This window comes from Pyrus communis, chromosome 8 (genome assembly GCF_963583255.1).
Source record: "Pyrus communis chromosome 8, drPyrComm1.1, whole genome shotgun sequence".
Lineage (NCBI taxonomy): Eukaryota > Viridiplantae > Streptophyta > Magnoliopsida > Rosales > Rosaceae > Pyrus > Pyrus communis.
In genome coordinates, this window is record NC_084810.1 from 19,048,887 (window position 1) to 19,073,828 (window position 24,942).

At 37.7% G+C, this 24,942-nt stretch overlaps 4 protein-coding genes and 2 non-coding genes across 11 annotated transcripts; 3 read left to right on the plus strand and 3 right to left on the minus strand.

Annotated features, from left to right (window-relative positions):
• Window positions 1-1,607: 1,607 nt before the first annotated feature.
• LOC137741935 (histidine biosynthesis bifunctional protein hisIE, chloroplastic-like) lies at window positions 1,608-7,046 on the minus strand. Of its 6 annotated transcripts, none has more exons than XM_068481638.1 (11): window positions 6,897-7,046; window positions 6,240-6,258; window positions 6,071-6,103; window positions 5,303-5,339; window positions 4,362-4,410; window positions 4,190-4,263; window positions 3,908-4,095; window positions 2,872-3,117; window positions 2,703-2,798; window positions 2,459-2,610; window positions 1,608-2,229 (listed from the first exon to the last, which is right to left on the minus strand). In XM_068481638.1, the coding sequence occupies exons 7-11, from the start codon at window positions 4,079-4,081 to the stop codon at window positions 2,025-2,027; spliced, it is 873 nt and encodes a 290-aa protein (XP_068337739.1). In that variant the 5' UTR covers window positions 4,082-4,095; window positions 4,190-4,263; window positions 4,362-4,410; window positions 5,303-5,339; window positions 6,071-6,103; window positions 6,240-6,258; window positions 6,897-7,046; the 3' UTR covers window positions 1,608-2,024. The 6 variants fall into 6 exon arrangements, with proteins under 6 accessions (XP_068337739.1, XP_068337736.1, XP_068337737.1 ...); XM_068481635.1 differs by having other exon boundaries at window positions 6,201-6,258; XM_068481636.1 differs by lacking the exon at window positions 5,303-5,339.
• Window positions 7,047-8,696: 1,650 nt separating this feature from the next.
• On the plus strand, window positions 8,697-11,671 carry LOC137741933 (elongation factor 1-alpha-like). The gene is made up of 3 exons (XM_068481631.1): window positions 8,697-8,773; window positions 9,802-10,284; window positions 10,480-11,671. The coding sequence occupies exons 2-3, from the start codon at window positions 9,823-9,825 to the stop codon at window positions 11,359-11,361; spliced, it is 1,344 nt and encodes a 447-aa protein (XP_068337732.1). The 5' UTR covers window positions 8,697-8,773; window positions 9,802-9,822; the 3' UTR covers window positions 11,362-11,671.
• Window positions 9,341-9,421, plus strand: LOC137743950 (small nucleolar RNA SNORD25). Its single transcript, XR_011069556.1, has one exon. It is a non-coding gene; the product is annotated as a small nucleolar RNA SNORD25 (small nucleolar RNA).
• On the plus strand, window positions 9,550-9,630 carry LOC137743949 (small nucleolar RNA SNORD25). Its single transcript, XR_011069555.1, has one exon. It is a non-coding gene; the product is annotated as a small nucleolar RNA SNORD25 (small nucleolar RNA).
• Window positions 11,672-11,812: 141 nt separating the features above from the next.
• LOC137741937 (protein disulfide isomerase-like 5-1) lies at window positions 11,813-15,425 on the minus strand. The gene is made up of 6 exons (XM_068481639.1): window positions 15,226-15,425; window positions 14,725-14,783; window positions 14,475-14,650; window positions 12,403-12,508; window positions 12,302-12,318; window positions 11,813-12,243 (listed from the first exon to the last, which is right to left on the minus strand). Exons 1-4 carry the CDS (start codon window positions 15,343-15,345, stop codon window positions 12,414-12,416), a joined length of 450 nt encoding a protein of 149 aa, XP_068337740.1. The 5' UTR covers window positions 15,346-15,425; the 3' UTR covers window positions 11,813-12,243; window positions 12,302-12,318; window positions 12,403-12,413.
• A 1,945-nt stretch (window positions 15,426-17,370) lies between these two features.
• Window positions 17,371-20,641, minus strand: LOC137741459 (vicilin-like seed storage protein At2g28490). Its single transcript, XM_068481164.1, has 4 exons — window positions 20,239-20,641; window positions 19,187-19,365; window positions 18,998-19,078; window positions 17,371-18,549 (listed from the first exon to the last, which is right to left on the minus strand). Exons 1-4 carry the CDS (start codon window positions 20,639-20,641, stop codon window positions 17,551-17,553), a joined length of 1,662 nt encoding a protein of 553 aa, XP_068337265.1. The 3' UTR covers window positions 17,371-17,550.
• Between the last annotated feature and the right edge of the window lie 4,301 nt (window positions 20,642-24,942).

Consider the following 24,942-nt stretch of genomic DNA (forward strand, 5'->3'; position numbering starts at 1 on the left):
GTCAAATATTTGAAGTAAATGAAAAATCTTAGATCATGCTAGAAGAAACCTCTCATAAACCAATTAAAGCAGCTGAATCCACATAATAAAATCGATTCCTATTGAATTTATATTAAGAATATAGAAAATAATATTTATTAAACAACTCATTGAATCACATTATTGCTAGCCCATTGTGAGGCTAAGCCCATCCCCTTTCCTTAGTGTAGATAATATCGTTTGTTACAAAAAAAAAAAAAATATCATTTAACAACTAATTTAATGACATTATTATCAGCGTGCGAAATATTTTTTTTATAACCGGCATTACAAGCCTCTTAAGATGTTTTAGACGTGTTTAAATATAGAAAAAAATAATATTTGATGAAAAACTGATTGAATCATATTATTACTAGCCTATTGTGAGGTACTAATTATTAAAAAAAAATAAAAATCTACATAAAAATTAATTATTAAAAAAACACTGTTTAATTAACGAAAATACCCCTGCCACATTTGATGCATTATTTTAAGTTGCTTTTAAAGTTTTTTGTTTGAGGGGTATTTTTGTCCAATTATTTTTGGTGAAGCTTGTGCCACCAAAAAATATTGTTCATCGGGCCCTTGGGTTTATATATAAAGATGAAGGGATTCAAATTTGGAAGAGGATCCTCTCTTGAGCTCAGGATGTGGAACCTCCTAACCAGCCCATCTGGACTATTCAAATTTAATCCAACGGCTCCAAACAGAGGACCCTCTAAAAGTTATAATAATTGCAACCGTTGAATTAAGTTTGAACGGTTCAGATAGGCTGATAAAGAGCATCCCCATCCTGAGCTCAGGAGAGGATCCTCTTCCTTGAAATTTGGCCACGAATTGCAACGAGTCTCTTACGTTTAAATATTTTTTTAATTGCTCTACTAGCGTCTAACATTCCGCTGTAGCACAAAAAATTGGTTTGAGCATTGTTTCAAAACAACCGGGTTCGAATCCCGGCAGCGTAAATCGTTTTTGCTATTTATTTCTATCATTAAATTTTTTATTTATTTAAAGGAAATTGTTATTAGCACTCTAAAAATATCATTTTACACTCTAAACCTTATATAATTAGTAAGAAAATTACACTTGAAAAGTGTAGAATGAGACTTTTGAAGAAAGGGTGAGTTCCACTATAGGGTCAAAAACAAGAAGGCTTGGAAAGTAATGGGCTTGTGAATGCCTGCAGGTTCCTGCTTTCCGGTAGCTTTAGCAAAGGAAGAAAGCGTAGAGGCTTCCAAGCCATGAATCCTCTTCAACCTTTGGTTCTTCTGAAAGTGCGGAGAACCTCCTGGGCAATGGTTAATCAAAAGATAGATGGGCGGGTTAGAGCTTGCTGGTTAGCTGGGCGAAAGAATATATAGATCTATTTAGAAAGAGAAATAGATCTATATTCATATAAAAATCAAAATGATGGGTCCGAACTAATAGAAAGCATAAACACCTCTACACATTCTTCTAATAAAAAAACATTTTTTTTTTCATTAGAGGCAGTTGAATAGCATCAATTAATGAAACTTTTATATTGACAATCCTAACCCCATTTTTTCTTGCTAAAAGCACTTTTACCATATAGTATATCCAACATTTGTTTTTCTTTTTTTTTTTTAAATCTTTTCACAACGATTTATTCTTACAACATAGCAAAAGCAAGTTTGGAAAAAAAAAAAAAAAATACAGCAAGCCCAAACTAGCCATAATTGTACGTTCCTTGTACTCTTTTCCCTCTCAATTAATTAGGATTTTCTCCATAAACATAATTAAGGAGTACCTAAGTAACAAGACTACTGATCAACCGGATATACGTTGATAATTTCGAATCCAAACAATTGACACTCACAACGAAATCAGTTTAAAACACACACTAATCAAATTAGCTGCAAATAAACGTTCATAAATACGCCTTTTAGCAATTGAGACCACAGTACCTGGTGAATAAAACGATTAAGAAGAACAGGAAAATTTGATCAAAGCATATCATTAAACCTGACAAGCTAAGCTGCCTATGTCTACGCTTGTGACTTGCGATTTCTCTTTTCCTCGATACCCGACTGAGAAAATCTACGCCGAAGAATTTCCAAAACCTCTTCCATTTTCACGCCTTTACAGGCCAGCAAAGCCATGCCATGATAAAGTACATCTGCCATCTCTGAGGCAGCACGCAGCCTGTCTTCGTTCTCCTCTAGTGTTTGGCATAGCTCATCCGCCTCTTCCCTGGGATGAGAAAGAAAAACCATGAACAGAGGCTTACAAGTGAAAATACAGAAGATAGCTCATTTTGTAATATAGTCTTCGACAATGAGGATAAAATCATAACTAGAACCACCCAAAAGCCTGCATCCGATATTAACAAGCATATTACTTCATGAGAAGTTAAGATACAAAGCAAATTTATATCATTCTGACTAAAGTCTGAAACCCTACGACATTCTGCACATCTTACCTGATTTTTGAGCACAACAACTTCTCATCAGATAGTAGACGCCGAGTCCACGAGGGCTTTCCACCCTGTGGAACTTCTAATTCTTCTTTTCGCTTGGCAATTGTCGATTCTAATGAGTACAAGGTGGTCAATGCCAATTTATGTTCTTCCTCCTGTCACAAATCATCTGAATCACTTACAAAACAAGTAATTTGATGCTTGATAAAAATATGTAGGTTACTATAATTGATTAAATGTTGAAAACCTGTCGGTGTTCCAACAAATCAAGCACTGGGGTGTAATAGCACGTCTCTGAGCCTGTGTGGCAAGTAGGTCCATCAGGCTTCCCAAGGTATATTATCTGAGAAAAAGGTCTGAGTTAAAGTAGTTGAGGATTAGAAAATGGGTTCCAACTAAACTAGCCAATGACATACGGAGTCTCGGTCACAATCAAGGAAGATTTCTTGAACATTAATGAAATTATTGGAGGTCTCTCCCTTTGTCCACAATGTTGATCGTGACCGACTGTAGAATGTAGCCTTCCGTGAGGAAACTGTCGTGGCCACTGCTTCCCTGTTAGCAAAGCCTTGCATCAAGATGGCTCCTGTGTCAACATTTTGAGCTATGGCAACCGCCAAACCTTTCTCATCCCATTTTACACTGTCTAACACTGTTTCAACCTGAAATATTATTGGTGGATGTTATAATCTCCTCCATTTACATTTTCTATCCTGAAAATGGGAAGAGGAAAAAGACGACATCCAAAATAAACTAAGTGAAGATGCATACATTACATCTATTGGCACTACAGTCTTTGTCACAATATGAGAGTGATTCGTAACAAGTTTAGCACATTTACGAAACTAAGTGAAGATGAATACATGTCATCTATTGGCACTACTTGTAGGTATATGTTTTGTACATTCAAGGAAAGGGGGTTGCTCTCTAGAGTCCAGATGGGGCTCAAATCAAATATCAGGAAATGACAAACTACGTCAAATTTCCTTCTGTATAATTCTTAGTAAACACCTATTATGAATAGTGAATGATAGGAACTCCATAAATATAGAAAAATTAAGAAGACGAAACACAATTTTTCTTTTTACTGAATCATGTAGTGCCCTGTATGGTAGAGTTGCATTTCCGAAGAACATGGGTTAAGTAAAAATTTAGGGCTTGGTTAAGCAGTATTACCACTCATTCTGAAGGATGATTCATGCTAAGTCACAAGAACAAAATGAAGCAGTGTAATTCAAAAAGAAGATATAACAAGGCTATCTTTATCATCAGAAGCAGCTAAAGAAGGGGTGTTGCAGTTCTATTCAGTACTGATTTCTGTAAATGCTGATGGGTTTATCAAAACATATTCAAACAATGAAGAATCCTTCTGTAATTTCTCTATTCAACATCTCGATTAGAAATATTTCTAGTAAAGAATGACAATCAACATTAAGTTAGTGAAATAGGTACCTTTGATTGCAGATGGAGGTCCCTGTCAAAGTTGCTGGTGGAGGAAGCATAAACAAGAGAACTGCTCTTTCTACTGAAATTGCTTCTACCATAGTGATACCGGTTAGAAACGGAAACGCGGCAAGGGGAAGAAACTCTCACAGATTGCAGAAAATGCAAATGTGGAATCGCCATTCACATCAACTTTCCTGAGACATAAATACAAGATGAAGCCATTTGTCACCAAAAAGGAACAATGGAAATAAGAAAATAATATCAATTACAACGCATCCACAATGATACCTAGGATTGAAGAAATATGCATGAGTCCGCGAAAATTAAAATCTTGAGAGGAATTAAGACAACGGAAATTGTATCTGCAATAATACAATAGATAAATCATGAGAGTTATGATAGAAATATGTGTGTGTGAGAGAGAGAGAGAGAGAGAGAGAGAGAGAGAGAGAGAGAATACCATAGCAGAGAACTTCTCCAACCAGTCCCTTTCTGATTCTTATGATTCCCTAAATAAAAAAGAGAAGTTTATAATAATTCTTTATAGGGTCCTCTCCTCAGAAGCTAACTTAATTCTGTGTTGTACATTAAAAAAAAGGGGAAATCGAGCATTGGTTTAACTTAGTATTCATCTTGTCAGATCTTGATTCACATGAAACGAATACAGTTCCACAAAGGATTCATGTTGGGGTGATGCAAAGATAGAAAATTATATGATTTCATATTCTAATCACCCATATCGACTGTAGTTGGAGTGGGATCCATATCAACAGCCACATAATCAATCTTTCGGGAACCAATAATATGAACGACAAATCAATGATCGATAACGTATAGATATGGATCCCGCTCTAGCTATGTATATTCCATAATCACCCAATAAGAATATTCAGCACATCAATGTAAGTTCTTTTGTTCCATAACAATGCAGAACCAAACCTCCTATAGTCCTATGAAGGGGGTTTCGATTAAACCGGTTCAAATCTACTCCAAAAGTTCAAACCTTCTTGCAAAATGTGCTCACAACAACATCAGTAGCTGCCTCCCTAAAATTTATAAGCATATTTGAACACATTTTTACAAAATTCCCATCAAGTTTCTACTGCAAATTTAAAACCCAGGCATATATTACTTCAAAGCTCCAAACTTTACACCACTTAATTACTCCAAATCCAAAGCAACAGCATTAATCAATTTTTTCTTCCAAAACCCATGATTTTTTATCGGGTACCAATGAATTCTTCACAACCCATGAATTTGCAGAGCTTTTTTAGTAAATTCAAAACCAGCAATAATGGGTGAATGTGAAAAAGGAAAAAAACTAGGAACGGAATCCATTTTAGTAACATGTATTCATACCTCAAGAATCTGAACAGAACTAGAGTAAAAAGGGAGGCGTACTTGGTTGCTGCCAGGGCTGGGCATGGGCCGGGGAGGCCTAATTTTGAAGGAACGGACCGGACAGGAGTTTAAAACAAATGGGTCAGTCCGGGGCGGGTACAACAGATTTTAAAACAGGAACCAGACCTAACTTAGCCCGGGTACACGGGTCCCCTTTTTTTTTTTTTTTTTTGGGAAATAATAAACACTTAATTTTTACAGATTTTACAGTTTTACAGCACCCTAGAAGAAGCATTACGATGCCAGACTAAGTTAATCTAACTACATAGCAGCTGATCTTCAATTAACTAAGTTAACCTAACTACAAACAGAACAGACCACAGAATCATAACACAAGACTACTAAAATATAGGGCTGCATATGTTTTATTACATTATGAATGCGTTCTGACATTGGTCAACAGAACTATAGGGTCACAGGATCTTCCAGTTCCTATAGAAAATAAATAATGCCTAAACAGGAATGCGAGAAGCAGAGGGAAAAAGGAAGAGCAGCTTAAAAATAGGCTCAACCCTGAGGAAAAGGAACAGCAGCTAACAATAGACTCAAATTAGACACAGAACAGGAAATCCACCAAATAAGTTCTAAGCATTAACATTCCGGTTGCCAACCAACCAGTCGGTGATTATTTGATCTCGTGCAATGTATAAATGATGTCATGCACAAGATGAGGATAATGAATTTAAGCAGCAAGTGTGGTTTCAAGACAAATCAGTCCAGAATATAAGTTCTTAAGGCTATAAAATGATGAAATTTACAGAAACCAACCTCAAGAATCTGGCGCCACTCTTTTCCAGACAGCTGCAAGAGAGAAACGATAAAAATGTATGAGTTACTCTTGACCATCTACATTTATCAGACCAAAATCAATAGTGGGTACGAATGGTTAAATGAATACTGTGGGAAGACTAGTCCTTTCTGGTTCAGTGTACTCCACCTTATCTTCCACCTTTCGCCTACAACAAAAGAAATAAAAATAGCCTAACTTAACCAACCCTTGAAATCTGCCCTAGGGGTCACAAGAAACACAATCATCCTATCCAAGCACATGGCAATAACTCCAACGAAGATGCAAAACAGGGACTACCCATGTCACAGATTCATTAAACACAAGATCAGAGTAATAATGCCAACTCTAAATTGATTATGGATTTTGCAACTAAACTAAAGACGAGAAGTTAAAGGATCTGAGATAGTACTCTGAATCAGTAACAATACAACTGACGTATTTTTGGGAATCAACATTGCTTCATCAAGATACTCTGAAATTACAAAACATAGCTCGTAAAGACCATAAAATATTGTAATGATATAATCCATAAGAGCAAGGATAAAAGCTACCAAAATTTGAATCTCCACATCACAACCCACAATTCCCAGGAAGTTCTAGTCAGATTAACCATTCCTAAAGAACCCAGATTTCAACCTCACACAAGCGCTCCCCACTCAGATTGACTCAATTCACCAGAGATAATGTGGTGGTCGACGATTTTACCACTCAATCAGACACACTCACTCTCATACAACCTGTTAGTACCCATATCTGTGATTAATTTCAACATGTTCAGACGGTAATAACTAAATCAGAACCAACCTTCATTGGTCTGGGCATTGGTGACGACGAGGTCATAATCAACAGAGTCGAGCCCGGGGTGGTGGAGGAGACGACGAGGCGAGACGGCCAGAGAGAATCGAGTCGAGTTCGAGGACTCCAGTGACAGAGTCGAGCTCGGGAGACCTAGGTCCTAGGGTAAAACTAACGGTTCAGATTTGCTGGTAGGTTCCTTTTCAATCTTGTCCGTCCATTGCAATTACAAACGGGCCGGTCCGGGTACCCGTTTCTATACTTCTGGAACCGCCCTGCTCCTAAAATTTCAAAGCCCCGCCCCGCCCCGCCCCGCCCAGCCACGTTTCTCTTTTCAAAAATTAAGAACGGGCCAGTACCCGTACCCGTACCCGTCCCAAACCTTGATTACCCGTCCCGACACATGGTTCTTATACCCGTTTGCCCACCCCTAGTAGCTGCTAACCTTTGTTTGCTAAATATTGCTGAACGTTTGCTGTTGTTGCTCAAGTGGTGCCGTTTTACAGAAAGGATTTTTCCGAATCTCTTCCACCAAATCCACCAATTCGAACCTTTGAAATTTGATCCAATAGTTAAAGTTATTACAACTTTTAAAGGAGCCCCTGTTTTTAATCGGTTGATCAAATTTTAAGAGCCCGAATTAATGAATTTGATGAATTTGGTAGAAAGGATCAGAGAGGATCCTTTCCTTGTTTTACGACAATACAAAACGTTATGTATCACAAAGGAGGCATGTGTGCAAAAGAAAAAATAAAAAGTGGCACGTGCGGTTTGTTACGGGATCCACTAGATTGGCCTAAACCCAACTTTTGGTCCAAGTATGTTTTGAATTGAAATAACTACCCAGAAAATTGATCTCCACACCAAATCCCAAATGTTGACATCTTAGTGCCAATTCTACCCATAATTAGTCTAGTGGTTTTTTCATTACGTATGAGTTTGATATTTTAGACCATCTTTAATGGAAATGGCAAATTTCATTTTTATAGCTGCTGTCACAAAAAAGAATTCTGTAAGTCTTCATATTCCAACCAAGTGATTTGAGAGAGATTTGGTGCAAGAAGGATGTTAAGCGGATGACACTTCTTGGATGGCGTTTTATGGTCAAGCTAGGCAAGGTTTCTTTTCTACCGACTCGATCTCGTTATGGCATTTGGTATTTTATGCAGAAATTCTTCAGTGTGTTAGGAACAGAGATAGACATCACGTGTCATTATATAAGTGGTGAAATTTTTTATTTTTTAAATTGTTAATTTTTTAACAAAAGCATCTCACTATTTGTATAGTGACACATGATGTACCATTGTGTTTTGAGCACACTAAAAATTCTCTTGTATTTCATATTTCATGGTTATTGGCACATCTTTGTTGACTTCTAGTGAGTGGGTTTTCGAGTTAAAACTTTTGCTTTTCTTTTTATTTGATCTTTATTTTTTTTTTTGTCAAACTATATATTTTGTTAAATTAAATGTTTAATTAGTCACTGACAGAATTCAAACCCCATATCGTTATGCAAGAACTCAATAAGCAGGAAATACGAAATACGAGAGATGTAAATAAACATAATGAAATGAAAGGACAAGATGGTCATTTACTGAGAAAGAAAATGCGAAAGAGCGAAGTGGCAACATCATGTGTAAACATTAGGGCATCACCATACTCACAAGCCGCAGTGCTAAGTAAACGTTACAACCGTTAGATCAAATCCCCAAAATCTAACGGCTCAGAAATAAACCCTAACGAAACTGACGCAGCACTCGCTTCCCTTTAAATCCCCGAGCTCCTCACTGTCATCTTCCTCTCCTCTATCTCACTCCTGAGTCCTGATTACAAAGTCTGCGGCGAGAGAGAACCCCCTACCATCTTTCACTCCTCGATTACTTAAGGTTAGCATTTCTGCTTCAACTTTTATGGCTTCAAAATTCTTGAAATCTTCTCGGTTTGCATGTTATCCGATTTATTGAAGTGAATCGATGATCTGGGTTTTGGTTATGGATGAATATTTGTGATTGGATCTGTGGCTTTGTGTTGAAAATTTTCATTTGCGTTCGTGGGTTTTGAAGAAGCTGCATGTGGGTTTCTTGTGTGTTTTCGTTTTTTTTTTTCCGAAAATGTTTGAGGATTTATGAGCTGGGTTCTTGAATGTGCATGCAAATCCTTTAGCTTCTTGTATCAGATGCGGGAAGATCTAATCAGATTTGGGTTTATCTTTTTTACTATATTAGGCTTCATTATCTGGTTTGTGGATTTATCAGTTCCATGTGACTCGTTCCCTTGAAGCAATATTAATCGTGTTGCTTTCCATAAATTTTTACCTCGAATTTTCCCTTGTTTATTTGAGGATTATTGGTGCAACTAAACTTTTTCATAAATTAATTTCGAAATTTGTATTTAAAACGTTTAATTTTGTTACATTTAGAAATATTATGCATTTGGGTTCAGTAAATTGATTGCAACATTGATGATTCCTACAGACCTGTAATGATTTGCGGATGTGATCGCAGATTTAAGAACATCTAAGGGACTGAGTTCAATTTTCTCGTTTGTTTAGGAACACTGTAGCAACCAACTTTTTGGTTGCGCATGTTTTTAAATTAAATTAAAATTTATCTTTGTTTCTTTTAATTTGTAAATCCTAGTAAATATGTGCTTATTTTTGTGGTAACTGTGATGATTCCTTCAGACCTGTAATGATTTGCGGTAATGATCGCATATCTAAGAACATCTAAGGGACTGAGTTCAATTTTATATTTCCATAAATACTTGTACATTGTTGATTTGGATTTAATTTCATATAATATATGCTGTCTGCCTAATTGTTTAATGATGAATTGGCCACGCTGAGACGATTGTATATTTCATTCAGGCTAATTGCCTGTTGTGTTTTGATGATTGCTGTTTTCTGTACTTTCAGATAACTTGCTGAGATCCCATCATGGGTAAGGAAAAGTTTCACATCAACATTGTGGTCATTGGCCATGTCGACTCTGGGAAGTCAACCACCACTGGTCACTTGATCTACAAGCTTGGTGGAATTGACAAGCGTGTTATTGAGAGGTTCGAGAAGGAGGCTGCTGAGATGAACAAGAGATCATTCAAGTATGCCTGGGTGTTGGACAAGCTTAAGGCTGAGCGTGAACGTGGTATTACCATTGACATTGCGCTGTGGAAGTTCGAGACCACCAAGTACTACTGCACTGTCATTGATGCTCCTGGACATCGTGACTTTATCAAGAACATGATTACTGGAACCTCACAGGCTGACTGTGCCATTCTCATCATTGACTCTACCACTGGAGGTTTTGAAGCCGGTATTTCCAAGGATGGTCAGACCCGTGAGCATGCTTTGCTTGCTTTCACTCTTGGTGTCAGGCAAATGATTTGCTGCTGCAACAAGGTGAGCCTTATATATCTTGTGTCAAATGTGTTTCAAATCTTAAATGGTATTGGTTTTCGATGTTTTTTTATTGCAGTTATGTATTGAATTTTGTATGGCGATGATATTTTAATGCGTATTGGGTGTCAGCTATTAATGCTGTGATTTCACAAGCAGTTTTAACTCATGACTCACAGTGGCGATTATTGTGTACAGATGGATGCCACCACTCCCAAGTACTCAAGGGCAAGGTATGATGAAATTGTGAAGGAAGTTTCGTCCTATCTCAAGAAGGTTGGCTACAACCCAGACAAGATTCCCTTTGTCCCCATTTCTGGGTTCGAGGGTGACAACATGATTGAGAGGTCCACCAACCTTGACTGGTACAAGGGTCCCACCCTTCTCGAGGCTCTTGACCAGATCCACGAGCCCAAGAGGCCCTCAGACAAGCCCCTCCGGCTTCCACTTCAGGATGTGTACAAGATTGGTGGTATCGGTACCGTCCCCGTTGGACGTGTTGAGACTGGTGTCATTAAGCCTGGTATGGTGGTGACTTTTGGCCCAACTGGTCTGACTACTGAGGTCAAGTCTGTTGAGATGCACCATGAAGCTATGCAGGAGGCCCTTCCAGGTGATAATGTTGGATTCAACGTTAAGAATGTTGCTGTCAAGGATCTCAAGCGTGGGTATGTTGCTTCCAACTCCAAGGATGATCCCGCAAAGGAGGCTGCCAACTTTACCGCTCAGGTCATCATTATGAACCACCCTGGGCAGATTGGAAATGGTTACGCTCCAGTGCTGGATTGCCACACCTCCCACATTGCTGTCAAGTTTGCTGAGATCTTGACCAAGATTGACAGGCGATCCGGTAAGGAGCTTGAGAAGGAGCCCAAATTCTTGAAGAACGGAGATGCTGGTATGGTTAAGATGATTCCCACCAAGCCCATGGTTGTCGAGACCTTCTCTGAGTACCCGCCTCTTGGACGTTTTGCTGTGAGAGACATGCGCCAGACCGTTGCTGTGGGTGTGATCAAGAGTGTGGAGAAGAAGGAGCCAACTGGTGCCAAGGTGACCAAGGCCGCAGCCAAGAAGAAGTGAAGTGTTTTATGTTATTGTCCGCCCTTAGCTAGATCAGTTTTGTCGAATGTCGTATATTTTCCATTTTTGTGCCTACTCTCGGAGTTGGACACGTTTTTCAAGTTTTACATCGTAGCCCTCTTGCCTTGCTTGCAAGGATTGTGGAGGAGCTGAGCGGCTAGAAGCGATTCTGGTTGCTCGGCAAGCTGTGTTGTATGCTATTCGTTATGGTTTTTTGTTGGTTTATACGTTGAAATCGGTCATGTAGTTGGTTATTGGACAACTTTGTATTAATGTTTGCAATCGTTGTTAAACTTGCTTCTGTGTTAAATTCTTGTCTTTGCTTTTGCTTTTATGTTTTCTTTGCCTACTCCTTTGCGACCAGAACAGATATATAACTTCTTGTTATGCGTCAAATTATTTGTGACATGCCTTTTCGAGTTGAATTTTGGGTGTGCCGAGTTTTTATGCGGTGAATGCCACTCTGTGCAGTAATACTTTACCCTGCAATGCTAAGATGAAGTCGTACATGTTGCTTTTGATGAAGATAATAGCAATCTGTTGGTGTTCTCATTGCACGCGATGAGAACATCTCTTGTAACGCGATTGCATCATATCCGTTTTCCAAAACATCTTAAAAATCCAAACATGAACATTCCGTGATCAATTTAAATCAGTAATAACTTAAACATGGACACTTCCACCAACCTATCCAACACCCAAACAAAATATCCTGTGAGAATTACCACCTGAATTTCATTTATGAATACAAGCTGCTCTTCCCCACGTACGTATCAGTTGTAGTTAGCAATTGCCCCACTGGAGTTGTCATCCCGAGTCAAAGTTGTTGTGCCCGAACCCAGCTACTGAAGCTGAGTCGATGTCCATAAAAGCATATATTGGTAGTCCGTCACAATGTGCGCTAATGCCGGTTCAACATGCAATAAAAACATTCAATTGTTACATACACATCAATTCCTGAGGAGCAGTGAGAATAATATTTCCCAAATCATTCTTTGCAAACAATTATCTCGAATGTAGTAGATTTCACAATTTGCTTACCTGATAGTTTACTACAACTCTTTATCACTGTCAAGCTGCGCCTTTGTTGCTGCCTTTTCAGCTTCTTCCAAGACAAAGTTCTTTAGCGAGTCAACATCCCTCGGCCCTGATCATTTGTACAAGAAACAATAATTAGGTGAGATACTATACTATAGAAAGTCTAATACATTACTTCAAATGAATCCATAGCACGGGTACACAGCCACCGAGTCATCCCATGCCAATAATGCAACCCCATGTGGAGATAAAATTGCAGATGACATTGTACATCGGCACGGGACGCCACAGTTGCGATGTACCTACCTACCTGTTGCCGACACCTTCAGATGCAATTTCCATCATCTAGATATCACCTATATTTTGCTTATGGGACCTGAGTAGTTTACGTATATTTTGAAACCTAGGTATTTGACTATAATCTGAGGTATCATACCGTACGTCACACGGAAATAATAGTAATTGTTTTTCTTAACCATGGCCACCAATCTAACGGTAAACAGAACTAATGTCACCTTGTTCTTAGTAAACAAGGCCAGCCAATATTATGTATGTAGGTGGAATGGGAATTGTAAGACATTGTCAAGAAAAATAGTAGATTATACTATGAAGCACAAACCCTACTTACTCATCTTTAGCAATTTTTAGTAACACATTTATTAATGTATTAGAGTAAGTTGTATTTTGTAGTGCTGGAAGGAAAAGATGATACATATGAATTCTTAGTCTTAAACTTAATGTCATAGATTAATTGTTTATTTAGTTTCCTTAACACTATTATTTGGTTCCTTGCTATATTTCTTCATTTATTTTTTACAAACCTCTTTGAACGTGTGTGCAAGGACCTTCTCTTTTATCACGCATTTTACACGTGACTTAATTATGTTTTATTTCCTTCATCACCTAAAAACGTCTTGCGTTAGTTGTTTTTATTTTGTTGTAATTGTCCAACTACCTCACTAAACAAAATGAAAACAACTAATGGAAGACATCTTTAGGGGTGCTACATGTTAGGGTTTCAATATTAGCCAATGACGTTTCATCTATTTTATTTATTTATTTACATCTACATACTATTGTTCATCAACTTCAAGTATAAACTTGCACCCAAAATCTCATATTGTTTGACGATTGCATAAATAACAATCTCATATTGTTTTACGATTGCGTCTATAAAAGTATGTAGATACTATTGTTATGATGTGCGCACACGCACAATTTATAAAATAATCACTTAAGAAATATAAAAATATCTAAAGAAACACATATTTGGGGTGCGTAGCGCTTGTGATGCAAAAAATGCATCTTGCACGTGTGTATGATGTAAAAATGCATCTCGCACGCGCTCACGCGCATGTGGAGAGGCTAGTACTACATAAGCCAAGGATCAGTCACCACAAATATTATCTCTATCACCACTGTACTAAACAAAGCAGCCAAATCTTTCACAGGTACACACTAAAGACAACACCACTCAAAACATTCTTGCAATTTATATCTCACATTCCTCCTCCACCAAAAAAGAAAAAAGGCTGCAATATTACCTCTTTCAATGTCGGACGTAGCCAAATGTTAGGACTTCTTAATTGTGATGGATTTCCAGTGTTGTTATTATACATCTAAGATGACAAGTTGTTGGAAGATGAATGATATTACAAAAATAGCGGACGTGATGGCCAATTTATATTCCCAAAATAAATTATAATGATTTCCCGAATGAATCTGTATCGAATGAAAATGAATATGCAAGCGCTAGTGATCTGAATAGAAAATAGATAGATATGAACAATTTCTTATTCTCAGAAGTTATTACTAACAGGCACTTTAGGGGACGGTGGATCTGTAAATACATGCCCAAGCCCGCGAGGAGCTTGCACTTGAAATCTATTTCCTAGACAAGGCCCTTAAACAGGAATTTCATAGAAATCGGAAGTGCATTTGTTTAGATTACAATGTGATCGTATAAGTGATATTAGTAAGCCTGAGTAGATCAAATAGAAAAGATTTTATGCAGCACAAAGATGACTATGGATGAAAACACAACTGATATAGCAGAAAAGAAATTAAAATCGCACCTTGATATTTTGCAACTTCTTCACCATCATAGAATACTTTAAACGTAGGATATGAATGAATGTCAACTTTTGAACATACTGGTTTACTCGTACTACAATCAACCTCCCCAACCTCTATTTCGTCTTCACCTTCCATTGTCTTCCCAAGGTCCTCCCACAATGTACCCAAGTTCTTACTGAAAACAAATGTTATCATTACAATCCAACAAATCTCGCTTAATCATAAACTCGGAAGATGTGAGTAACTTACCAATGTTTACACCATGGCACACAAAATTTCACAAACCATGCCGTGTCCTTCTCCTTCACCTACGAAAAACGCATACGCAAACAAACAATCAGCAAGGTGATCAAGGGAAAATACATTTCTAATCAGCGAGCATGACATATCTTTCCAAACTCCTACCTACTTAATAAAAAACACATACATTTCTTATAAAACTCAACCCATAAAAAATTTCACTTCAACTTCCAGTCCGATTTCGCAGACTCAATCGCCATTTAATTCTGTCACCGATACGATATCAGAACGCAATTGAAAAAAAGGGAAAAACTAACTAGGGATTAGCATTGATAAGACCACCAGGGATTGATGAGTAAGGAAAAATATGATCTGGTTAGGGCTAAAAACCCTAACTATATATGCTTGCGTGTAGAAATTGAAAAATTGCATCTGTGAAATTATTTAGATTGGATCTGTGAAACTGAATGCAAATCAATGAAGAAGTTGAATGGGTTTTGTAGTTGTTACCTTGTCGGAGAAGGTGTCAGCGGTTAGGGTTATAACCTCGGCTTCGGTATATGTTGTTAGAATTGGAAGAAGAAAGAGAAGAACTGAGATGAAAACTAGAGAAGCAGAGCCGGCTTTCATCGCTGCTGAGAAAATTATAAAAAATTTCCGTGAAAATAAGATTGACGGACGAAGCTATGTCAAGTTCTCTCCCAGCTTCAGTTTCGTACCAGATTCATATACCTAACGTTTTCGCTTTGCACTTGGCCAAAAGGAAAAGCATGCCTTGCACGTGACTCAGATGTAGCGCGACTCTGATGCAGCTCGTTTTCTAGTTCATAATTAAAATGAGAAGAATTGAATTGAATTGAAAAATAGTTGAAATATGATGGAGTCAAAATTAAATTCTTAATAAAATTGTTTACTAAATTTTTTTGAAATTATAGTAGAAATAACACTCATCTATATAATTCACATAGCGAGACATAAAAGTGTACAATCCCGTCAAAATATGCGGTTCTTTGAGGATCAATTCCTCTAACAGCACGAGTCTGACTATTTTTTTTTTTTTCTTGAAAGCTAACCGTTGACTAATTCACATAAATGAAAATGAAAATTAATGTGATTGGTAAAATGCTTTTGTGCAAAGTAATTTATATATGTTTTTATTTTTTATTTTATTTATTTTATCACAAATGGATTGAATTAAATGACACAGAAAAGGGCCCAGCAAGAACAAAGAGAGGGCAAAGAAATGTCGATGCCCATATCCACCACCTCCCCTCCTTCAGCGCCACCACTACACACTCTCTCATATAAATTCTTTCTGTACCTCCACCAGTTTTTGTGAGAAAATATACTGTCATGAAGGTGTAAGGGTGATATCGCGGGAATAATACTTAGGTATTCAAATTTCGTATACTCGTTTTTTTATTTGACTCAATCAAAAGATGTCACGTGTTTCTTGGTTTTAAAGTTCAGAAAAAATCTATTATTTTTTAAAACAATAAAATATGTGCTAAAATATTATTGGGCCAAAATTTAAGGAAATTGTTATTGGTACTCCAAAAATCTCATTTTATACTCCAAACTTTCTATATTTGGAAAGAAGAATACACTTGTGAAGAGTGTAGAATGAGATTTTTGGAGTGCCAATAACACTTTCCAAATTTAAAAGTAATTACCTAAGCATTACCCGTGTGATGGTGGTGCTCATGGTGTCAGGAGGAGTGCGATTCCGCTTCTTCCCACTCCAATCCCCTTTGGTAAACACACCATGAACGTCGAGAATGCACCGAGGGCTTCCTTTTCTTTTTTTTTTTTTTTTGATTGAAAAGATGGACTTCTCATTGAACTAAAGGAACAATACATGAGAACAGCATTAGTATAGACAGCTAGCAGCTAGACAGCAGCAATCATACGGCTGCACCAACAGACTACCTATTGTACTCTTCATAGAGCAGGGCTACAATAAGGTCAGGAGGCTCTTCGAACCAAGAGCGGTGTGCCAGTGCCACTTCACTTGCTTGACGACGAACATGGGTAGGGAGAGCTCCAGATATCCCAGCCACCAAAGCCTTAGCATCTTCTACAATTGGTCCAACATGGGACGAATCAGGAGAAGCCTCTTACAAAGCGGCAACGATCTGGAGAGAGTCGCTTTCTATCAAAACATTGTGTAAATCCCTTCCTGTCGCCAAAATAAACCATTCTCTAACCACCAACGCCTCATTCTGAAGAGGGGAGAAGACGTTTTCCGACTTCTGATACGAGCAATATCAAAATCAACTTGGTTAAGGCTAGAGGCTAGAGACAGGACCCGGTCCTTCATGGACGTACTAGCTTCACCTCTCGGCGGAGGCCCCAAAGGTGACGCTAACCAAGCACACATGGCATAAGGACAATGTCGCATCAAATGAATCACACTCTCCCTGCACTCCGCAAATAACACAAGTCAAATCTGCACCAATGTGCCTTTCACTATGATTGTACGAGTTGGAATTATGTCACCGCAAAGTCTGCCAGGCTCATCCGTTATCCGTTTACAAAATCCCACTCGTCCATTTCACACTGCATCAAGGATTTTCAGCGCCCAACAAAAAAAATAATCGTAAACCAAGCAATTCGAATAGGCACCAAACAGAAGCAGAAAGTCCTACAGTTCTTATTAATAAGCAACTCCTTCGCAAAGGTCCCAGAAAACCACCACGACTTTTATCCCAAAAAAGAAAAAAAAAACAGACCAAGTACAAAAGATAAAAACATGAACAAATTAAAAGCTCCTAAATAAGCCTGAGAAATAGAAACTCCACAAAACCAGACTCTTTATTCACCACCCAGAGTCTCTCAATCGAAACCCGTGACACTCTTGATCGCCTCTTGGACCCTGTCGAACCTCTCAAACCTTCCCTTATCCTTTCTGTCATCCTCCCTTCTCTCCTCGCCCCTTCCCGCATCCCCCCTTCTCTCGCCCTCTTCCGGATGCTGCTGCCTCCTCTCTTCCTCCTCCTCCTTCGGCGGCTTCCTCTCCTCCTTGTACGGCGGTGCTGCTTGTGCCGTAGGCAAGATCACTGCCTCGCGCTGAGCATCAACAAACCTCCTCAACCGGTCTTCAGTCACGCCGAAAGCAGCTGCAAGCTCGGGTCCTTTGAGCTCCTGAAGAACAGACGCCGCACCAACCAAAATCTGAGGCCTATTCTTCCGCGCCGAGGTTGTGAATCCAAACAACTCGAGCGGGCCGGTTCTCGATGCGATTTGACAGAATGGGAAGTACCTTGGCACCCAAAAGACATCACCTTCTTCTATGTTAGCATTCATGGCTTGTGTCCCATTTGGGAACACAATCTGTAGTGTTCCGGAGCCTCTCAACACAATGCCGTATTCTGTCGCTCTCGGATTCACATGCGGTGCCATCATTGACCCAGCGGTAAGGTTGACAAGGTAAACGCCGATGCCAGAGTGTTTCAACGGTGAGTAATCAGAATCATCGAGCTGCATGCTCCATCCGTAGTCGTTTCTGAAGTCGGGCTTTCTGTCGTAGAGGTTGTAAGAGTCTGGTGATTTTCCTGTTCCCTTGCCCTTATCGTAGTCATCTCGCCTCCTCTTTTTGTCGTTTGAATCAGCGCCAAAAACTGAGTTCAAGAGCTTCCTCCATGACCATGTTTCTGATTTGTCTTGGTGATCATCTTGTTGGATGTCAAACATACTCTTCATTTCTTGAAGTCTGTCTTGCTGTTTCAGCTGGAGGAATTTTGACCAGACACTTGGCGAATAAGATTCGGGCACAAAGACGATTGGACCTTGTTGTTGACTTGTGAACATCTCTCTTAGTTCTGATGATGTGACCTGCAGTATTGGACACACATTTGTGTCTTTAACTTTTGGTAAACAAATTTGGTTTCTAGGATTATTGTTAATCATAGAGAAAATTGTGCACACCCAATTGTAGTTTTGGTATCCAAATTAAAAATCCATTCAGATTAGTATCTGTAAGTTTGACAAAAAGTGTCACGTTGGTTCTCACACCAACTTACGTTAGATTTTTAGTCAAAATTAAACATGTGAAAGTGTGCACAAGTCTCCTTTAAGGGACAAATTGGAAAAATCAACCACCATTTCACATGTCACGTGCTTAAATTTGATTAAAAAATGTATTCCAGAGTTGGTGTCACATATTTTGTGAATTTCAGATATCAATATGAACAGATTCTTACTGAAAATATGATGATATATCAATAATATGTAGCAATTTTAAATTTAGGAATTGATCATCATAAAACTGCGATGTGCTTACATTGAAGGCATTTGCAAGTACTTCACGGTCAAATCCAGCAATAATAGACTGTGGGTTGCTTCCTCCACCAATGAAGAAGGACTGCATTATTTTCAAAAACACCCAAATTAGTTATAGATACTGAAATGTTGAACTACCATAACCCTAATTAAGAAATTTTAATTACCATAACCCTAATCTGTTATGTACCTGCAAACCCATTCCCAAACTCTCAGATGTGTCAATGCTGCAAATGATGTGAACCCTCTGGCCCTCTCCAGCGTTCACCAAGTAAAATGGAGACCCAGCTGGAATTCTATACACATCCCCTGTCTTCAATCTCCTCTCTCCCAATTCATCTTTGTAGATCAATCCCACCTTTACTTCTCCTGCAAGCAAACAATTATAATTCATGTTCCACAACTCATAAGAATCTGATTCAAAAGCAATCCATCAAAGGGAATTTTGTTCACTAAAAAAATTGGAAGTCCTACTTTCCACAATTGCATGGATAAAATTCAAGTCACAAGACTAAATGCAAATATCCACCAAAAACAAAATAAATGTAATTAATTAAGAAAATAAATAAATATTAGGATTCCATTGTCTACTCACTCACCATTTTGGAAGTCCCACATTGTATACAATTGCAATATTGCATACATCTAATTAAATTGAAAAACATTTGAGAAAATTATTTAAATTCAAAAAGTAAAATCAACTAACTAAGAAGAAACCAGTTAAAATTAAGTAGATGCAATCCATCAAAGATGTGATCACTCGCCAATTTGGAAGTACCAATTGCACAATTTGCATGCATCCGCTTCAGTTAATTAAGAAATTAAAACCAATTTTTATTAAAAAAAAAAAAAAAAAAAAAGCAAATAGAGCAAGGAAGATTAAGCAACTCATCAAAGAGTCGATATCATCAAACAAGGATTCGTAACACCAAGTATCGGTAGCCGCCAGGATTGGCTGGTCTGCCCTCCTAGTTTTATCACTGATCTTGTCCTCGAGGACTGTTTGTAATGGATCCTTCTTGATGGGGTTAAGGCTGTTTTGGCCTCGCCTCTCTCAATGAAATCTACCATCGCTTCGATTAACAAAAAACTATAAATTTGTAAGACCGCATGTTGGTGTTGATGTCGATCTAAATGGTATCATTCACTCACTACTTTCAAAGTAAACCAGTTTGCATCCTTGCATGCATTCGCAGATTAAGAAAAAAAATCTTCTTAATTAGTGATTAGTAATAAGATTACCTCTGCAGAGAAAGAGGATGAGATTGGAGTCGAGATACTGAGGAATAAAGAGAGACTTAGGCTCCATTGTAATAAACCCAATATGCATGGGCTTATCAACAACCCTACTGCGCGCACTCATCACCACTCTCATCTCTCCTGCTGCAGTTTTCACTACCTGCTTTGCCTGTGGCAGCAAAAACCAACCTTCTTCCGATTCTTCCCCTCCCGATTCCGGATAATGCCCCTCCTCCTCTTCCGGCCTCCTCCTCCCACCGCTTTCCTGCTCCTCCCTCCAATCTTCTTTCTCCTCCGTCCCTCTCCTCCAACCTTCATCCTGATCACCAGTGTACCCCAGCGCCACTGAAACTCCATAGCACATCACCAGCATCAGAACCACGAACGTCATCACTTTGTTTCCCATTTTTTCTTCTGTTTTGCTTTCTCCGTGATGACCCTTCTGTGAAGCATTAGGTTAGGCTGAGGTGTGGGGTTTATATAGAGGGGAGGGGGACGCGTGTCGGCCATGCAGAGTCTATGCGGTTTGCTGGCGGTTTACGGCTTAGACACACTTGGTGTTTGAAACAGAAATATTCGAACACAGTGTGAGAGTGTGAGTCTGACAGACAGACATCACTTCACGCCTTTGAAAAAAGAAAAACCAAACCTTGAGAAAATTTTCATTCCGATTGGAACACAAGTAGTATATTACATATTTTTATATAAGTGGTGAAAATTTTTATATTTTAATTTATTAACTTTTGAATATACATATCCAATCATTTGTACGATGACACGTGATCATGTATTCCGATCACATTGAAAAATCTCTTCCAACCTACAATCTACTCGTTCTCTTAAAGGAACAATTCTTTCTTTGTCGAAAGCTCAAAAAACAATTCAGATTTTTTGTTATGAGTAATGCATTTCTTGCATCATCTTTTAGTAGAGTTTATTCTAATTTTAAACTCGCAGTAATTTGTTCATTATCTGTGTATAGATATCAATCTCCATTGATTTATAGGGTCATCACGGTTTGACATTTAGTTCATTTTTGTTGTCTTTAAGAAATGGGGAGTGCCCGCTTTTAACTGTTTGATTCAAATATATAGTTGGATATGACTTTGCATTTGTCTTTAGAATAGTATATTTTATTTTTTAACATTTCAGTGTGTTATACCATATATTGAGCCTCATGGGCTTCACTAATTAGCCCATGATGCATGTAAGAGGTTTAAAAAAAGGGTGTGATATCTGCACATCCATTTTTACTTCTCACACATCCTTTTAATTTTTGGTCGTTGGATCAGATGAAGTGAAGAAGATCAATGAATAGAAATTAAAAAGGGGCGTGTGAGAAGTAAAAAATGGTGTGTGGATAGCACACCCCTTTAAAAAATCCTTGTTTCATAAAAATGATCTTTCACCCTCACTTTAGATGGATGACAAAAATGGCCTCTCTAGCCTCTGTGTACGATGTAACCCTCATTAGTCATTTACATAGTGAAATCAAATTAACATCTGTGTGGATATAACCCTAACTTGGAGTGAACCACGATATATCATTGTGTTATTGTGTGTATGTGTGATTTACAGTCGAATTTACGTGATCGACCCGATTTTGTACATCAATATAGTGTATTGGAGATCTATAAATATGATGCAATTTATGTCATTCACAATGCATACAAAGTTAAATTTAACTTTTAACTTTTAATTTATGTTTTAAAAAGGGATCGAGTCACATATAATTTTTGCATCATCAATTATTGTGGATGCACCTGCGACTCTATAATACTTTCGACCTATATAACTCGAAAGTCATATATGGCTCTAACATTAGTGATGCATGAGAGAGATTGATCAAGTTTGCAGGCAAATATAACTTTTGACTCAAAATTTTGAAAAACATAGTAATATTTGCACACTTATTTTTATTTTCCGTGCATTCTAGTTAATTTTTAGTTATTGGTCTTTTTAATTAACTTGACCAAATAGTCGAAAATTAAGATGTGCGAGAAGTAAAAATAAGTGTGTAAAACTTATGTGGGATGAGAACTTGAGAGTCAAGTTACCACCAACACTAAGTGCTTATTTGGAAGTGCTTTAAAATGACTAAAAATGTTTTTAGAGAAAATGTTTTTGGGTTCCAAAAGCACTTGAAGTGCCTCTTGGAAAAAACACCAGTTATGTGTTTCTCCCATAAAGCACTTCAAGTGATTTTTCAAGATTTACTTGCGTTTTTACTAAGTAATGATTCCAAAGACATTTTCATCAAAAGTGCATGCAGATATTTTAAAAACACTTTTAAACAAATCCTAACCCAATGATTCAATCCCATATGTAGAAGTTGCCCAATTAAAAAGGGTATATAAGGAGTATCTAGTGGGATATTGTCTCGACGGTAGCCCTTCTCTGCTTTGGCTAGATTTCGGGGAGCAAGGGCTCGTATTAATTCAATGACTCGAAGCTATCACCTGGCTCTAATACAATTAATACGAGCTCTGGCCCGCAGGAAACCAACCAAGTTGCAATGTTGCAAAGTGGAACGTGGCTCTAATACGATGCTCATAGCCTCATATACCATCCCAAGATTCCCAATGCAGGCTATTTTTCCAACTTGCAATTTTTGAGTCTTAACATTAAGAATTCGATTGGAATTTCTTTTGCGAGAAGCACTTAAACTACAAAGCTTTTATTAACATTCTGAAATTTTTACTAGAAATTTATGTAAGTAATTTTATAGAAAAGCACTTTGAAATGTGTATTGAAGAACCATCATTTGGTTTTTTTAAGAAACGTGTTAAAAGCATTTATAAGTCTTTAAACCAAACGTTGCTAAAAATGCTTTTGATTGTAAAAAATTACCTATTTCTATTTTAAAAGGTACTCGAAACGGGCCCTAAAAGCATCTCGAGAATGAGATATAAATATGAAATGTTTTTACGTCTCACCTTGCATCTCTAAAGAGATAAAAATATGTGGTTTCATTTATTTTTCTCTCTTTAACTTGCGGAGATTACCGTAAAGATATAAAAGAATGTGAATATATATTTTTATTTACATCTTTCTGGTGAATAGTATGGATATTTTACATTTCATCGCTGAAAAGGCCTCCAATGAAGAAAAAGTATAAAACGCTTAGAGCATGTTTGGTATCCTATTTGAATTTTTTTTTATCATTTCTTGAAAACAATTTTCTTAAAGACTCAAAAACTTGATTGGTTTGCTAATTAATTTTTTTTTTAAATCTTATGACTTAAACTAGACAAAAAGATCTAAATAGAGGGGGTCGCAGGAGAGGGAGAAAGAGGAGAGAGGAGGAAATAAAGTAAAAGATGATTGAAGGAAAGAGAAAGAAGAGAGGATTGGACGAGAAGAGAGGAAGAAGAGCGAGAGAAAGAATCAAGAGAATGAAGAGAATGGATTGGAGAAAATACAAAAAAGGTAAAAGAAAAAGAAAAAAAAAAAGGAGAGATAAAGAAGAAAAGAGAGAGATAGATTTGAAGCGAGAGGGGAGGAGGGAAAGAAAAGAAAGGAGTGAGTTTACGTTTAAAAACTCTAAAAAACTCACTTTTTATGTTTTTAGATAATAGACTATATTTTTTAGTTAGTCTAGAGTTTAGTTTTTTTTAAAATAATCATACCAAACAAGTTTTTAAGTTTTAAAGTTTGAAAATTATTTTTGAGTTTAAAAAGTTAAATTTAAGTTGAATACCAACAGGCCTTTAGTTAGCAACCCATTTGCTAGTTTCGTTGGCCTTGTATCTCTCAGTCCCTCTCTTCGGTTCTCCGAAAAAATAAAGACCAAGTGATGCATTTGTTTTAAGGCGACCAATATCAGGTAAAAATCAACCCAATCCGTGTTTTCGCATTCCCAACTTTATGCATATTGCTTTTCCAAACGCCTAATGTTCTGCTTGGAGATTTTATATTTTCATTTGTTTAGTTTACGACCGGAAATGTTTTTGACATTCATATATGAATAACGAATCATCTGTAGCTTTTGGAATCTCGCGGGTCGATCCTAGCAAACATTTACTGGGTGTATGTAATGTTTTGTGGAAATTTATGCCTGCCAATCGTTTGTGACAATGCCTAGTACAAGCAACTTAGGAATGATATGAGGAAAAAATGAAGGCTTTCACTTCAGTCTAGCAATATACGCGAAAACTAATTTGCCCATGATCCTGATTCCTGAAACATTACGTGAATTGAAGGTGTACTTTGATGGTGCAGGCAAGACCTGCATTTTCTTTGGAGTGGGCGGCACTTATCTGGTAAAGGCAAAAATGAACATAACTTTGTTGGGGTGCTACTCTTTCGGACAGCGTTTATAAACCCTTTACAATTATGCTCAGCCGGAACTTGCTCTCAGTCAACCTACCTTATTTGAGAGGTTTTTTCTTTTGTCAGCACCAGCTAGTTTTCTTGGAACTGGAGATGCATTAAAGCAAGCTAGAGTATTCACGAATGAAGATGTCATAGGGTACTCAAAAGTGAGACGTGACTATAATCATCTGCATTTGAATTCTGAGTCTGCTCGAAATGCTGGATTTGAAGATCGACTGGTACACAGGGTCCTTTTTACTTCCCCGGTCCCAAATATCGTATCTTCTCATTTTGTAAGTCTGATGCTTTATAATTTTTATCCTCTCTTGACTTGGTGTTTTAGATAATTTACATTACAACATTTTATCTCATTATTGGGAGAAGGGCTATGCA

What these genes read in the sequence shown, in the direction of transcription:
- LOC137741935 (XM_068481636.1), bottom strand. Translation starts at nt 4,081, where the DNA reads ATGGCGATTCCACATTTGCATTTTCTGCAATCTGTGAGAGTTTCTTCC. An exon ending in ACCTCCATCTGCAATCAAAG is followed by an intron (nt 3,118 to 3,907) that starts GTACCTATTTCA and finishes ATAATATTTCAG; the next exon opens with GTTGAAACAGTGTTAGACAG. An exon ending in TTGATTGTGACCGAGACTCC is followed by an intron (nt 2,799 to 2,871) that starts GTATGTCATTGG and finishes CCTTTTTCTCAG; the next exon opens with ATAATATACCTTGGGAAGCC.
- LOC137741933 (XM_068481631.1), top strand. Translation starts at nt 9,823, where the DNA reads ATGGGTAAGGAAAAGTTTCACATCAACATTGTGGTCATTGGCCATGTC. An exon ending in TGATTTGCTGCTGCAACAAG is followed by an intron (nt 10,285 to 10,479) that starts GTGAGCCTTATA and finishes TATTGTGTACAG; the next exon opens with ATGGATGCCACCACTCCCAA.
- LOC137741937 (XM_068481639.1), bottom strand. Translation starts at nt 15,345, where the DNA reads ATGAAAGCCGGCTCTGCTTCTCTAGTTTTCATCTCAGTTCTTCTCTTT. An exon ending in CTGACACCTTCTCCGACAAG is followed by an intron (nt 14,784 to 15,225) that starts GTAACAACTACA and finishes CGTTTTTCGTAG; the next exon opens with GTGAAGGAGAAGGACACGGC. An exon ending in AGAAGTTGCAAAATATCAAG is followed by an intron (nt 12,509 to 14,474) that starts GTGCGATTTTAA and finishes ACAAATGATCAG; the next exon opens with GGCCGAGGGATGTTGACTCG.
- LOC137741459 (XM_068481164.1), bottom strand. Translation starts at nt 20,641, where the DNA reads ATGGGAAACAAAGTGATGACGTTCGTGGTTCTGATGCTGGTGATGTGC. An exon ending in CATCCTCTTTCTCTGCAGAG is followed by an intron (nt 19,366 to 20,238) that starts GTAATCTTATTA and finishes GTTTGCTTGCAG; the next exon opens with GAGAAGTAAAGGTGGGATTG. An exon ending in GTTTGGGAATGGGTTTGCAG is followed by an intron (nt 19,079 to 19,186) that starts GTACATAACAGA and finishes AAAATAATGCAG; the next exon opens with TCCTTCTTCATTGGTGGAGG.